General features: G+C 38.7%; 1 protein-coding gene across 4 annotated transcripts in view; it reads right to left on the bottom strand.

Annotated features, from left to right (window-relative positions):
- Positions 1 to 13,792, bottom strand: part of PARG (poly(ADP-ribose) glycohydrolase) — a 141,461-nt gene extending 127,669 nt beyond the window's left edge. The window contains exons 1-4 of one of the 4 annotated variants that reach the window (XM_033130973.1): positions 13,321 to 13,792; positions 7,785 to 7,851; positions 6,015 to 7,001; positions 4,409 to 4,592 (exon numbers count right to left, since the gene is read on the bottom strand). In XM_033130973.1, coding sequence (XP_032986864.1) covers positions 4,409 to 4,592; positions 6,015 to 7,001; positions 7,785 to 7,851; positions 13,321 to 13,537 — 1,455 coding nt within the window. In that variant the 5' untranslated portion in view covers positions 13,538 to 13,792. The remainder of the gene's footprint in view (positions 1 to 4,408; positions 4,593 to 6,014; positions 7,002 to 7,784; positions 7,852 to 13,320) is intronic. The other 3 variants (XM_033130974.1, XM_033130976.1, XM_033130975.1) reach the window with 3 other exon arrangements.
- Between the last annotated feature and the right edge of the window lie 28 nt (positions 13,793 to 13,820).

A 13,820-nucleotide genomic window follows, 5' to 3' on the forward strand; every position in this document is an offset into this window, starting at 1 on the left:
ACATTTGTTACTTATAATGAGCATTCAATCAATGTTTGAGGAAGGGAGATACTTTAAAACATAAAAATTTTACATTTTGCCTATTCTGGACATTTCATATAAATGAAATAATACAATACAGGGCCTTTTGTATCTGGCCTCTTCACGTAGCATAATGTTTTTAAGGTTCATCCATGTTGTAGCAGGAATCAGTACTTCATTGCAGATAATCAAATAATCACATAAATATTTCAACTGTAATATGGTATGAATGAGAAGTTCGTGGTGTTAAGAGAAGCTATTGTAGACAATTTTAGCTTAACTTGTGTGCATAGAGAAGTGACAACTGAGCTGAACTCTAAAGGATAAAAAGAACTTAACCAGGAAAAGAGGGAAAGGAAGCTTATTCCTCAAAAAGGGAACAGCTTATGGAAAGAAAGACTGTCAAATAGGCAGCTTCATAAAAAGTCTGCAACTCAAGAGAAATAAATTGCAGGCCCTCTGTATAGGTGACTATTAAAACCATAACTGTGGATGAAACTAGCTAGAGAGAGAGTGAGAAGAAAAGTGGACGTGTGAGAAAGCCTTGAGGAATGGCCACACAGAGAAGAAGAGCTAAAGGAACATAAAAAGTGACTAAGGAGGTAGGAAGAAAACTAGGATTACATGGTGTCATTGAAGCCAAAGGATGAGAATATTCCGAGGAGGAATAGAATGGTCAAAAGTGGCTGAGTCATCAATTACGCTGAAAATATTTTCACCTCCAGATGGAGACCCCAGAGGTGATTTTGTAAAGTTGTTCCATATAATCTGAGGTGATAAAACAGGTACCAGTCCAGCTTGCACATATGAGAATATACTTTGTGTGTGTGTGCGCGCATTGTGTCTGAACATGAGTACAGGCATGTGGTTATGTGTGTGCGTGCATGTGTGTATGTTTATGTGTTTATGTGTGTTCATCCACGTGTTTATAGATAATCAAGCACTGAATGTCATGTCCATGCATTTCAGATTGCCTTATATTTCTAATGCGAAATATCAGCTTTATTTTATTCAAATTCTGTAACTATTAATACCTGGCATCTTAGAAATATAACTAAGGACTGTTAACTTACTAATAGTAACTATTAATTACACATATATATTACCATATTCAGGAAAAACAATCTACAAGAAAATACACCAAATTATTGAAACTTTGGCAACAGGACTAAGAGACAGGTTTTCTGAGTTATTTTTGAGTTACTTTTTATTTCTGAGTTACTTAGTTTATTTTTATTTTTGAGTTACTTAGTTATTTCTGAGTTACTTTTACATAATAGTTGCATTTTTTTTTACAATGACTCTGCATTACTTTTGTAATAAAATAAAGAATTTTTAAAAGATTTTTAAAGTCTGTAGATCACTGGATATCTAACAAATAAATGATAATTATAGAGATTAAGTAACGATTGTATAGGATCCTCTGAATTTTCTTTGTGGATGTCTTCATTTTACATACACTAGCAATACCTCTTTTCCCTGTATCGCCCACTATTTAAGAATTCACCATGTTCTATCAATTTTACCTCAAAACAATGCAACCATCTATTTTCTCTTTTTTTATTTCCACCATTACCCTATCTCAGTGATTTTCAAACTTTTAAAAATAGAATTGTTTTTTCTTTAAGAAATCTGACATGAAATCATTAAAATCAAATGAAAACTGTTTTTATAAATAAAATTTTTACAATAATTTTTACTTATTCTAACATCAATAAAGGAGGATGACTGTTTTAAGAAGTACAAAATTTGAAATTGGGAGTTAGGGATGACAGCTAAAGTAACTATTTAATTCACATTTGTATCTCTTACACATTATTAAGAAAATCCTACTCACCTAAATAGTAGCAAATGGTAATTTTTTTTAATTGTTATTTTGATGTTAAGGAAATTCTTCAGTTAAACAGCAGTGGCAAGAGAACCTTGATTCTATGGTCTGCACAAACATGACTTCTCTTAGTAAATCTGCTGTTTAAAATGTGGTATCAAACATTTTCAAAATTTCAAATTTGAACTAACAAACACAATTTCAAATTGTTTGTTAGTTCTTGTATTACAGGTTAAAATGATAATTTAGAAAAGAAACTTGGGTCAACTTTCAAAAGAACCTCTGACCCACTTCCATGCAGCACAATTTGATAATTACTGTCTCCTTACTTTTCATCGCTTATCTGAGCTCTTACATTACCTTTCCCTGGTAATGTAAAACTCAAGTGATCCTCACTTCAATTTTTTTCTCTTTTCTTTTTTTTTTTACAGACAGTGGTCTGATTACTCTTGCTGCAGCACAACTATTGTCTGCACACACATTTTAATGATTTCCAAAACCTACAGAGTCAAGTGCAGTTCCTGGCTCCTGAAGCCCTCTCTGATTTGAACCCAATCCACATTGCAAGCCTTTTCTTCCACCATTTCCCATCCAAATTCTAAGCTCTAACAAACTGTTTTCCATTCCTAAAACATATTTTTCAACTACACAGCCTTTTCTTACAAAGGTTATGTATTTGTCTGGAACTCTCTTGCCTTACTAACTCCACCTCAGAAATTTCTGCTCATCTTTTTGAGCTCAGCTCAAACCCCACCACCCTGCTAAACATCACTTCTACCTCTAACCACGCTAAAGAATTCTGTACTTCAATATATTTAATTACATCTAGACTAAGTTGTACCATAAAAGGGATTTTTTAAAGTAGTCCCTGTAAAATCTAGTAACAGTGTGACTAATCAATGAGATGACTATTTAAAACTATCCAGGGAGGCCGGCTGGTTCAGTTGGTTAGAGCACCAGCTCTCAACCACAAGGTTGCCAGTTCAATTACCACATGGGATGATGGGCTGCACCCCCTGCAACTAAGATTGAAACCGGCGACTGGACTTGGAGCTGAGCTGTGCCCTCCACAACTAAATTGAAGGACAACGACTTGGAGCTGATGAGCCCTGGGGAAACACACTGTTCCCCAAAATTCCCCAATAAAAAAAAAACAAAAAAAACTATCCAATGTGTGATGTAAATCTGCTAAAATTGGATTATGGTAATGGTTATCTAACTGAGTAAATTCACTAAATATTACTGAATTGAGTTGAGCACTTACAATGGGTAAGTTTTATATACCTCAATAAAACTGTAGTTTAAAAAAGGAACCCACAGGAAGAATAAAAGAGGTTACCAGGAGCTTGCCAGGAATGGGAAGTTATTGTTTAGGAGGTACTGAGTTTCTGTGTGGGGTAATGGAAAATTTCTGAAAATAGATAGTGGCAATGCTTGCATAACATTATGAATGTACTTAATGCCACTGAAACATACATTTTAAAATGGTTAAAATGGCAAATTTTATATTATGTATATTTAACTATAATTTTAAAAATGAGGTTGGTTATAGACATGTTGAGTTTGAAATACCTATGGAACAGTGATGGAAATATCTAGAAGAATCTAAAGCTTAGAAAAGAAGGCAAAACTGGAGAATGATTTGAGGATACTGAAAACATACAACTTTGAATTTTAGAGACTAACCCAATACTTAACATGTAGTGTTAATAAATACTGTCCATTAAACATTTTTAAAAAGAGAATCCAATGAATTTTCTTAAAATTATAGAAAAATCCAGTCTCTTCATCAGCTGACAATGATTCATGTTATAGATTTGTTAAATATAGTTTTATATTTAACTATATTTAACTATATTTGTTAAATATAATATTAAGTAAGCTATCATATTTCTACATTCTGTAGAAGTCTCAATACCTTATATGAGGTGTGATCAAAAGACACGGTGAATGTTTCAATTTAAAAAATGTATTACAGTAAAAGACATACTGCCATTAATCCCCCTCAAAATACTCCCCCTCGCTTTGAACACACCTATCCCATCGTTCTTTCTGAAGCAGTTCTCTTTCATGAGTATCTTTACTTCATCCTCCACCATGACAACTCTCTATGTCACACATCGCTTCTGGTATACAGCAATTTCTGTCAAATAAAAACATTACAATGTGTCCTCGCCCACCTTATTCACTAGATCTGACACCGGGCAACTTCTGACTCTTCCCCAAAGTCAAAATGATTCAGGACATCAAGGCAGCCACGACAGCGCAACTGAAGACACTCATGAAAGAGAACTTCCAGAACTGCTTCAGAAAGTGGCAAGAACGATGGAATAAGTGTTCAAAGTGAGGAGAAGTATTTTGAGGGGGATTAATGGCAATGTGTCTTTTACTATAATAAATTTTTTTCAATTTAAACGTTCACCATATTTGTTGATCACACCTCTTACATGCAGAAAAAGCAGCACTTTTTGGGCCTTGGTCTGTTTTCCACATTAACAATAGTATCACAAGAAATCAAGACTCAATCTTCTCTCTTTATAGGTGAGAGGTAATACCTACCCTAATAGTTACTGTGTGATTGGCAGAAGGTCTCAAGAGAGGCAGCTGGATCCCACAGCCAGGCATTCTTCTCATCTCCTCAATAGGAGTTCCAAGCCATTTCTTATCTGGAGAAAGGTGAGGCGGAATGTATTTAGGGATCTTCCTGTCTGTTCTTTGATGTTTGATTTCACATTGTTCTTTTCTAAGGTCAAAACAAAAGTATTCAGTCACAAACCACTTACTGTTTAAATTCATTTAAGTACACAGTACAAAACTGACCCAGAATGTTATTTTTTAAAATGTGCCAAGTTTGTTCTCCCTCCTTGGTAATTACCAAAAACAAACAAAAAAAATCTTATAAAGCGTATAGTAACACCCAAGAGTTTCAAGAGCTTATTTTCAATAGTCTGTGGAAGAAATTTCCAAACACACATAAATCACTTCCTGAAAAAAGACATGTAACAATATGAGATTGACAAATGAGTCATAGTTCATAGTATCAGCTACTTCTCAGGACTCTAGGCAGTAATTTTCAATGAAGTGAACTTATTATGACACGCTTGCTAGAAAAAAAAATCAGGGCCGGCCCAGTGGCTCAGGCGGTTAGAGCTCAATGCTCCTAACTCCGAAGGCTGCCGATTCGATTCCCACATGGGCCAGTGGGCTCTCAACCACAAGGTTGCCAGTTCAATTCCTCGAGTCCCGCAAGGGATGGTGGGCAGCGCCCCCTGCAACTAACATTGAACACGGCACCTTGAGCTGAGCTGCCGCTGAGCTCCCGGATGGCCCAGTTGGAGTGCGTCCTTTCAACCACAAGGTTGCCGGTTCGACTCCCACAGGGGATGGTGGGCTGTGCCCCCTGCAACTAGAAAACGGCAACTGGACCTGAAGCTGAGCTGCGCCCTCCACAACTAAAACTGAAAAGACAACAACTTGAAGCTGAACGGCACCCTCCACAAATAAGATTGAAAGGACAACAACTTGGCTTGGAAAAAAGTCCTGGAAGTACACACTGTTCCCCAATAAAGTCCTGTTCCCCTTCCCCAATAAAATCTTTAAAAAAAAAAAAAATACAGAAATTACAGAGTGGGCTTTAAGATTCCACATGAGATAATTGCAAAAATGTAATTTTTTTATATATATATATTTTTTGTAATTAGACAGACTGGGATTTAAACCCCAGCATTACTACCCACCAAAGATGTAATTTCAGTGAATTCTCTAACCCAAATTTCAGTTTTCTCATTTGTGAAGTGAGTACAATACCACCTGCCTGCCCGTCAGAGCATTAGAGAAAATGCAGTATACAATGGCCTAGGAAAATGGCTAAAAAACAGTAACTACTACCAATCAAATATTTTTATGTTCTGATAATTCACATAAATTTCAGAAGGAAGTTCATGAAACTAAAAATCTTATTAACAATACTTATTTATTGGTTTTTTTGTTTCTGACCTTTTTGGAATTTAAAACTCTGAGTCTAGGTTTAAATTCAGCATAAATAGTTATCAAGAAACCCTACTGTTTCTTTGCTTCGGTGTAAAACGTAAATTTGCCAAACCCCCCTTACAAAATTATAAAACACATTACACTGTTGGAGATAACTCCTGAGGCCCAAAACTACCTTTTTTCCTCTGCTTTCGGCACTTTCATGAAATGATCTGTGATTTTAGAATCCTTTTTCCCCTGTTGCTTGGAATTTCTGCATTCTACATTCAGGCTAGAAGTACTTCCAGGCAGTTTGGCGTTTAAATCATTTATTCCAGCACGACTCTCTCCTCCTTCAAACTGGAAATGCAACCGAATTTCACCTCCCTTAGCAGAGCACCATTTCCTCGATTCAGGGTCGGCTTCCCTTGCTTGGAACCTTGACGGTTTATTTGCTGTTTGGGAGGAACTGCTATCTTCTTGTTCATCAAAACCTGGACTTGTCTCTTCATCTGCTTCTGAGTCCTGACAACTATTTTTGGAATTATCTACATCCATCGGTGACTCAGGCTCACTTTCTTTCTCAAATGGAGGAGAATTTCCTAGACTACTTTCCTGTCTACTCAACTTGTTGGCATTTTTCAGTCCAGTACTGACATCCTCAGAGCCAACGTCTGACAAGGGACTCTCTGGTACCACATCTATCTCCTCCTGCTGACAACCTGCACAGTCTTCCACAAGATGACAAGACTTGCTGCACTTCTGGTGGCTTCTGGCTTCTCTGGCCTGTTCATCTTCTGTAGTCTGCTTAGCATTTGCAAGCTTTACAGGTATAAAAAAGTGTTGATTGTCTCTACTTTCCTCACTATCTGTGTCACTGTGATCATCATTTTGGGGTGACTGATCAACGTTAGCATTACTGAACTGTTCTGGTACCAGAGTTACTGCTGGAGGTTCACTTTCCAAAAGCTGCTCTGTATGTTTCCCTTCATTTTGCCACTTACACATAGCTGCAGTCTGATGCTGGTTCAAACACTGTATACTTTTTTCAACTGGTGATGTATCAATACTTAGCTGAGAAACATTTTCTAATTTTTCCATGTTATGTTGATAAAAGTTATCTTTTTGTACAGAACTCATCATGGATTCTACTCTTGTATTGTTGTTTTCTTTACTAGGCAAACTACAAGAAAATAGAAAGAACTAATGATACAACAGAACTTACGATATAATAAGAACTTATGATGTAAAAACCACTTACCCAACCACACTCCCACAATGTCACAGCAATAATTAAACTACTTGTGATACTAAAGCACGTAGCATGACTCAATGACATCGCACATACACCTATAATGCCATTCCCCTAACTATGTGCCTAGCAAGTACCCGCCAGAGTGAAGTGTTAAACTTACGCACTTCCTGTGCAGTCTTTCCAGCAAAGGTAAAGTGGATTATTTGTTCTGTATGCTAACCACCACTATACCTTATTTTTATGCAGTTATCATACTAAGTAATACAGCAGGTCCTCAAATAACATTGTTTCATTCAATGTCATTTTGTTATAATGTTGGTAAAGTGCAGTTGGAACTTAATTCTTGTTTATACCAGTTAGCCTATAGTAACACTGGTTTCATTATGTGTCATTTCACTTAAAGATGAAAAACCTATTGACAATGTTAAGTGAGGACTTACTGTAATCATGCGTTTTTGTATCTGTCGCCATCACTACACTGTAAGTATCTTAAAGACAGAGACTATTCTTCCTTCATCTCTGTATCTCAAGTATATAGGACAGTCTCTGACATATAGGAGACTCTAAAAAGTTATTATTTATAAACTGGAAGAATGAATCAATGTAGATAAAGAAAAACGGGAAAGCAAGAAAGAGAGGAAATAGCATGAAGCAAGATAAAACATCCATATATCATATTATTCATTTCTCTATATAGACATGTTTCTATACCTTTCTGATTCAGCTGTCTTGATTCCTTTAGTGTCCATCCAACTGGTAATAGACTTTTGTTTGAAAACTGTAAAAAAAAAAAAAACAAAAAAACCCAAAACATTAACGTATATGCATACATGCCTTCAAAGAGAAAATACCTATAGCGGTATAAATACATGTAAGGCACTATGCTAAGTTCTGCGGGTTAAACAAAAATTAATCACTCTTTCCACACTCAAGAAATGGGAGATAATACAAGAACATAAATATAAATACATTTGCAATAGAATAGAGAGTAACTGGCTTCTGAAAGAGTTGGTATGGCCTAATGGGTGAGAATATAGGCTCTGGAACGAGACCACCTGGATTCAAATCCTGGCTCTCCCACTGTATCCCTATGTGATGTTGTGAGGGGTCATTTCTGTATGTCTCAGACTCCTTATCTGTAAACATGTAAATTAATAGTCTCTCTCCTGGGATTACAAAAAAAACTGTCAAAAGTCACACTCAGAGCTGTAATTCCAAAATTCAAATCTAGGAAGCTCCCAGACAGGCATGATACAAGTAGCCTGGAGGGCAAATCTGAAGGGGCAAGAAGAAAGAGCCCATTGGTAGAAATCAGCAAGGAAGCCATTGGTCTAGGTCGGTGGTTCCCAAACCATCTGAATCATCAGGAGGCTGGTAATAAATGGATCCCAGGGCCACATTCAGACCTACTGAATCAGAATCTATATATGATGATGGAGGTGCGGGGAAAGCTAGAATTTGTATTTTTTCAAAAACAGATTTTGATGATCAACTAGGTTGGAGAACTGTTAACCAAGGACCAAAACTAATCCTTGTGAGAAGAGAGTAAAAGTTGAGAAGTGAGAGTCATCACAATGACTTCACAATCATAGGAAAAGTTAAAGGTGACGCTAAGTTTTAGCTTGAGACTTCAAAGATGGCAACAGCATTAATTAAAAAGGTGGAAGATAAGAGAACTGGATTTGGGGGGAAATATAATTAAGTCAATTCTGAACATACTAAATTTGAGATGCCAAAGAGGTAACTAGATAGAAATGACCAGCAGCCAGTAGCAAAAGAATTGATGGATCAGTAGAGGGAAATGCAACACAAATAAATGCCAGCCACAATTTACATGAGCATTAGAAATAAGCATGCTTCCAAAATCAATGCACTGCATGTGTAATAAATGTATATATTTTAGTATAAAACACACACATAATCTTAAACATTCTCAATTACCATCTAAATTGCAAGGTAAGGATCCAGGCACCTTATATCATAGACTCATTCTCATCTACCTGTGTCCCCTCATATACAGTAACAAGAGCAAAACAGATGCTGTCCCAAATATATGGGAATCAACAGCTTACTTATCACTGTAATTGAGCACCACATAATTTGTACTTTCCACAAAATACTAACATTCCAACCAGTAAAAATCCTTGTTTAGCATTTTCGAAATAGTTTCTCTCAAAGAAGTAATCTTTGAGATTGTGGTGAAGAAGTGGTGTGTAACAAGAAATATCAGATATATACATCTGATATTTCTTGTTACACACGACTACTCCAGCGATTTTATTAAGTTAGTACTTCTACAGCGAATCAGGCTTCAGAGAAAAAATTAGTTTCAGTCAGAAGGAAGTAAGAGGATGAATCCTTGACTCTGAGATTTTTTTTCTATAGTTTCTTCTTCTTTACTTAATTTCATTATATCAAACACAGCCAAGTATAGAAAATCCTCTAATTACCAGCAATGAGCAAAAAACCAGCAATGAGCAAAAAAAGTCATTTTTTGAGTCTGTAGAATTTAAAACACCCTTTTCCACAACTGTGAGGATTAAACGGTATGCAATGGTTAGGTTCCCTGTAACACACACACACGAAACATAATACTATGATGACAAGTCTACAGAACCTAAACACTACATACAACATCCCTTCATAAAAAACTACGAAGTGTTCCGCTTTGGCTGAAGGAGCGCTCTCGCCTGCAGCTCTGACACTGAGCCTATTCCCCATCTAGCTTCAGGCTTCCCACTATCATTCCCAAAGCCTGAGCACAAGATGAAGAAGGACAAGCAACAGGTGAGGAACCAATATTTCCTAGTAACAAAACATTCCTTTGTCCTTCTGAGGTCCCCAGAGAAACGTCTGCCTACTACTTCTCTTTCCAATACCACTACTTCTGGCTTCCAAAGTTTCTTTCACAACACATCACAGGACTGTTTCAGTTTTACCCCTTATTCCTGAAGTAAGTATAAAATGATGCTTCTCAGGTTTCCTGGGAATTTCTTTCTTTAACTGAATATAATGACAGTAAACAAAAAGGAAGACAATAGGTGATGAAAAAGATACAAGACCTGGAATCAAATAAGATAGAGAGCTTTGAGCCTCTATTTTCTCACCTATAAAATGGTGTTAACAATCCATACTTGCAAGGCTTATGTAGATCAATAAGAGAAAACATTAAGTATCTGGTCTCAGAGCAAAAACTCAACAAATGTATTCTCTTCCAACACTTTCACCCAATCTTTTTTCACTGAAATCAGTAGTTCTCCAACTTTATTCTGACTTCACACCATTTACACATAATCTAATCAGTAACATCACTCAGTAACCAGCTTATTTCAATGAGCAAATTATTCAATGAGGCACTAGAGATGCAGGCAAAAGGCACAAAACCAATATAATTTACCTGCATTTCAAAGGAACACCCCATTCTACAAAAAGTCTCTTTCCTCTAGCAGCAGCAAGATAAAATATGGGAGGAAGGAAGTGGTGAGACCAAAGAGCATGGACAGTGGAGGAGATTTCGAGATGAATAAAGAGATCTGAAGATGTTTTTGACGGCACTGAGGCTGAAAGAATGACGGGATAGGAGACAAGCCAGCTCCAGCCCCCGTTCACCAACCCCTGACCTACACTTGAACCATCTCTGGAGTGGGTAGAGAAACTCTAAGCAGTTCTAACAGGCAGAAAAGGGGAGCTGCAGTAGCAACACAACTGGAGAAACCATTCCCCATCAGAATGTGAATAGAATGCTGAGTTTTGTCTATGTGCAGATTTGCAGATTTTAATCAATATAAGAAATAAGCCCAGGAAGATAAATAATAAAATGTAAAGATATTGAATAAATATCCACTTTCCTATCTCACCCACTTCTTCTAGAATATATATATATACATATATATATATATACACATAAACATTTTAAATACCAAGTTCCTAAAAAAATCCAGAATTTGAAACAACAATTTTTCATACAAATTTAGACTTCGAACATTTTGTTAATTGGTGTCCTGTGCCAGGTATACTGAAAACATTTACACACATGAAGTACAGCCCAAGTACTAATTTGGTTCCTCTTTCACAGAAAATCTTTCTGCAGAAAACCAGAGGATACAACCATTGTAGATTCACTGCTCCCACCTACAACTAACTCCTCCTTTTATATGCAAATGACGTCAACGGACCACAGCTTAGCCTGTCCCAAGGCCTGGAGTGCCTCCTCCTCTCCAAGCTCCTTCACCAAGGCCTCTGAAATCTACAACCTAAAATGTTAAACCCATCCCTTCCTCTCTATCTTCAAAATAACACCAACGGTAAAAGAAAAGGTACATCTCTTACTGGAACTGCACTTGTTTCTTGCAGCTGGTCTCCTTGTCTACAGTCTTGACTTTCTCTAACCCAGTGTTTTACAGAATACAAATGACCAAAATTTTTAATGAAATAATTCACAATATAAGAATGCATCACACATAGTAAGGGTATTATTTCATGAAACATGTTATAAATATGGCATATTTACCAGGTACATCTGTGTACCAGGTGAAATTTAAACTGTGGGTTGTAGTCAGAAAAGTCCAAAAGCCATTGCCTAAGCCATCTTTTCTAAAATATTGACCAAACAATATCTCCCCTCTTAAAAGCTTTTTAGTGGCTGGCTCCCCATTAACCACAGAATAAATAAAGTTCAAACGCCTTGAAATGACACTCTTTTGTCCATAAGCTCCTGCCAGCCTTCCCTGCCTCATCTAATGGCATTCTGTGCTCCAGTCCTACCACCTTTTGCACAAGCTGTTCTCTCTGCCTATATAATGTTCTCTGATTTATACAGCAAACCCTGCTTATCCTTCAATACTTGGTTTAGGTCTGCTCCCCACTGCCTGTAAGTCCTGAGAGAACTAAGTGTACATCATTCACCAGAGGACTGCCTGACCTCCCAGCCTTATACTGCTGACCAATGCATCCTTTTGGAAATAGTCTCTTCTCTGCATGACACAACAAAAGCCAGGCTTTCCTCCTACTTTTCTGGCTTCTCTTCAGTCTATACTTCAATGGTAGTGCTCCTAAAGTTTCTGTCCTAGGTCGCCTTTATTTTCTCTACATGCTTTATATGACCTAATCTACGTCTATAATATCAATTATGTTTATGCCAATAACTCCCATATCTATATTTGCAGCACAGATATATTTGTGATGCCCAAACTCACTTACCCCATTCTCTCCTGAATCCAACCACTTCTCCCCTTCCCTACTGGCCACAGCCTAGTATAACCCATCTTTATCTCCCACCTAGACTAACTCCTTAATGAGTCTTGGGCCTGCAGTTCTGCTCACTTTCAATCGAGTCTTCATTTTTCACACATCCGCCACAGGGACCCTTACCCCCCCAAAAGAAATATATGTGTGTGTGTGTGTGTGTGTGTGTGATCAAGTCACTCCCTTACTGAAAACACTGTAATGGCTTCTGCTTGCCCTTAGAGCTGAAGTTCAAAATCCTCAGCATTGCCTACACATCCCAATGTGATCTGATCTTCGCCTACCTCTCTGAGTCCCATTTCTCACTGCTCTCCCTTGTGGCATCTGATGCACTGTGGAATACTCATTTCCTCCTCATCTAGCTAACTCGTCATTCTTCAGTCCTCAGAATAAGCACCGTGTCTTCTGGGAGATTATCTTTGATTCCAGAGTGGATTAGGCAGTCCTGACTCCTACAATAAGGACCTGTCCCTCATCTATCAAAACAGCCATTACCTTTCATTATGTCCACTTCTGTAACTGTCTACCTCTCCTGAAGATAGAGGCCAACTTACTCTTGTTCAACACTGTACACCAAAGTCAAGTACAACGCCAGCGAAGACTAAGAGCTCTGCACCCAGGGATCTAGAATCCGAATTGAGGGAAGTTGTGACTTTCTTTGTAGTTTCTTTCGATCTAGAAACTGAAGCTTCACATACACAATTAGACCTCCTTAACGACTAAGGCAATTTCTCAGTCAAACCCGAGGGAAACAAACAGGCAGAGCCTCTTGCCATTTTCCACCCTGTGAATGACTGTCATCAGGGTTTCTCATCCAACCAATCGCAACGGGGAAAATGTGGTCCCATTCCTCCACGAATGACCTTGGTAGCTCAGGAAGGGGACTTCAGAGTGGTGCACATTAGACCAAAAGGAGCGACTTGGAGTCCCTGGTTCCTCAGACAGAGAGCAACAAGAGGTTTGGGCCGAGGTGAAGGACAAAGATCTTTATTTCCCCACGTACCAAGCGAGGTGGTGCTGCCTCGGTGCGGTACCGCCCGCCCCGGGACGCAGCCTGACGAAGGTGGGACCCTGAACTGCACCGGAGCGTCCTTGGGATCGAGGACGCGCCTTTGCCTGCGGGGGGAGCTCCGGGCGTCCGAGGCGGCCGGCGGAGAAGTTGCAGAGGCGCCCCAGCGAGGTCGCTTAGTACAGGGCTCACAGCCGGGGCCCGCACTCATGCTGGGACCCGAAGCGCACAGTCCCCGGGCCGGCCCGGGCGGAGAGCCTCATTCACTAACCCTGAGGGACGGACTGCACTTCCTTCTCGGCGCCTCCGGGCACCATCCCCTCTCTGCCGCTGCCTGCTTCTGCAGTTGCCGCTCCGCCGCCCTCCCGAGCCAGGCCCTAGCCAGTCGCCTGCCTTCCCTCTTCCACAGGTTCCCCGCCTGCCTCACGAAGCGCCGTTCAGATTCTGGTTTCCTTCACTTTCCCACCACCGGAAAACTGCCGTCAGGCGCCTTC

The sequence above is a fragment of the Rhinolophus ferrumequinum genome, chromosome 16, assembly GCF_004115265.2.
Source record: "Rhinolophus ferrumequinum isolate MPI-CBG mRhiFer1 chromosome 16, mRhiFer1_v1.p, whole genome shotgun sequence".
Lineage (NCBI taxonomy): Eukaryota > Metazoa > Chordata > Mammalia > Chiroptera > Rhinolophidae > Rhinolophus > Rhinolophus ferrumequinum.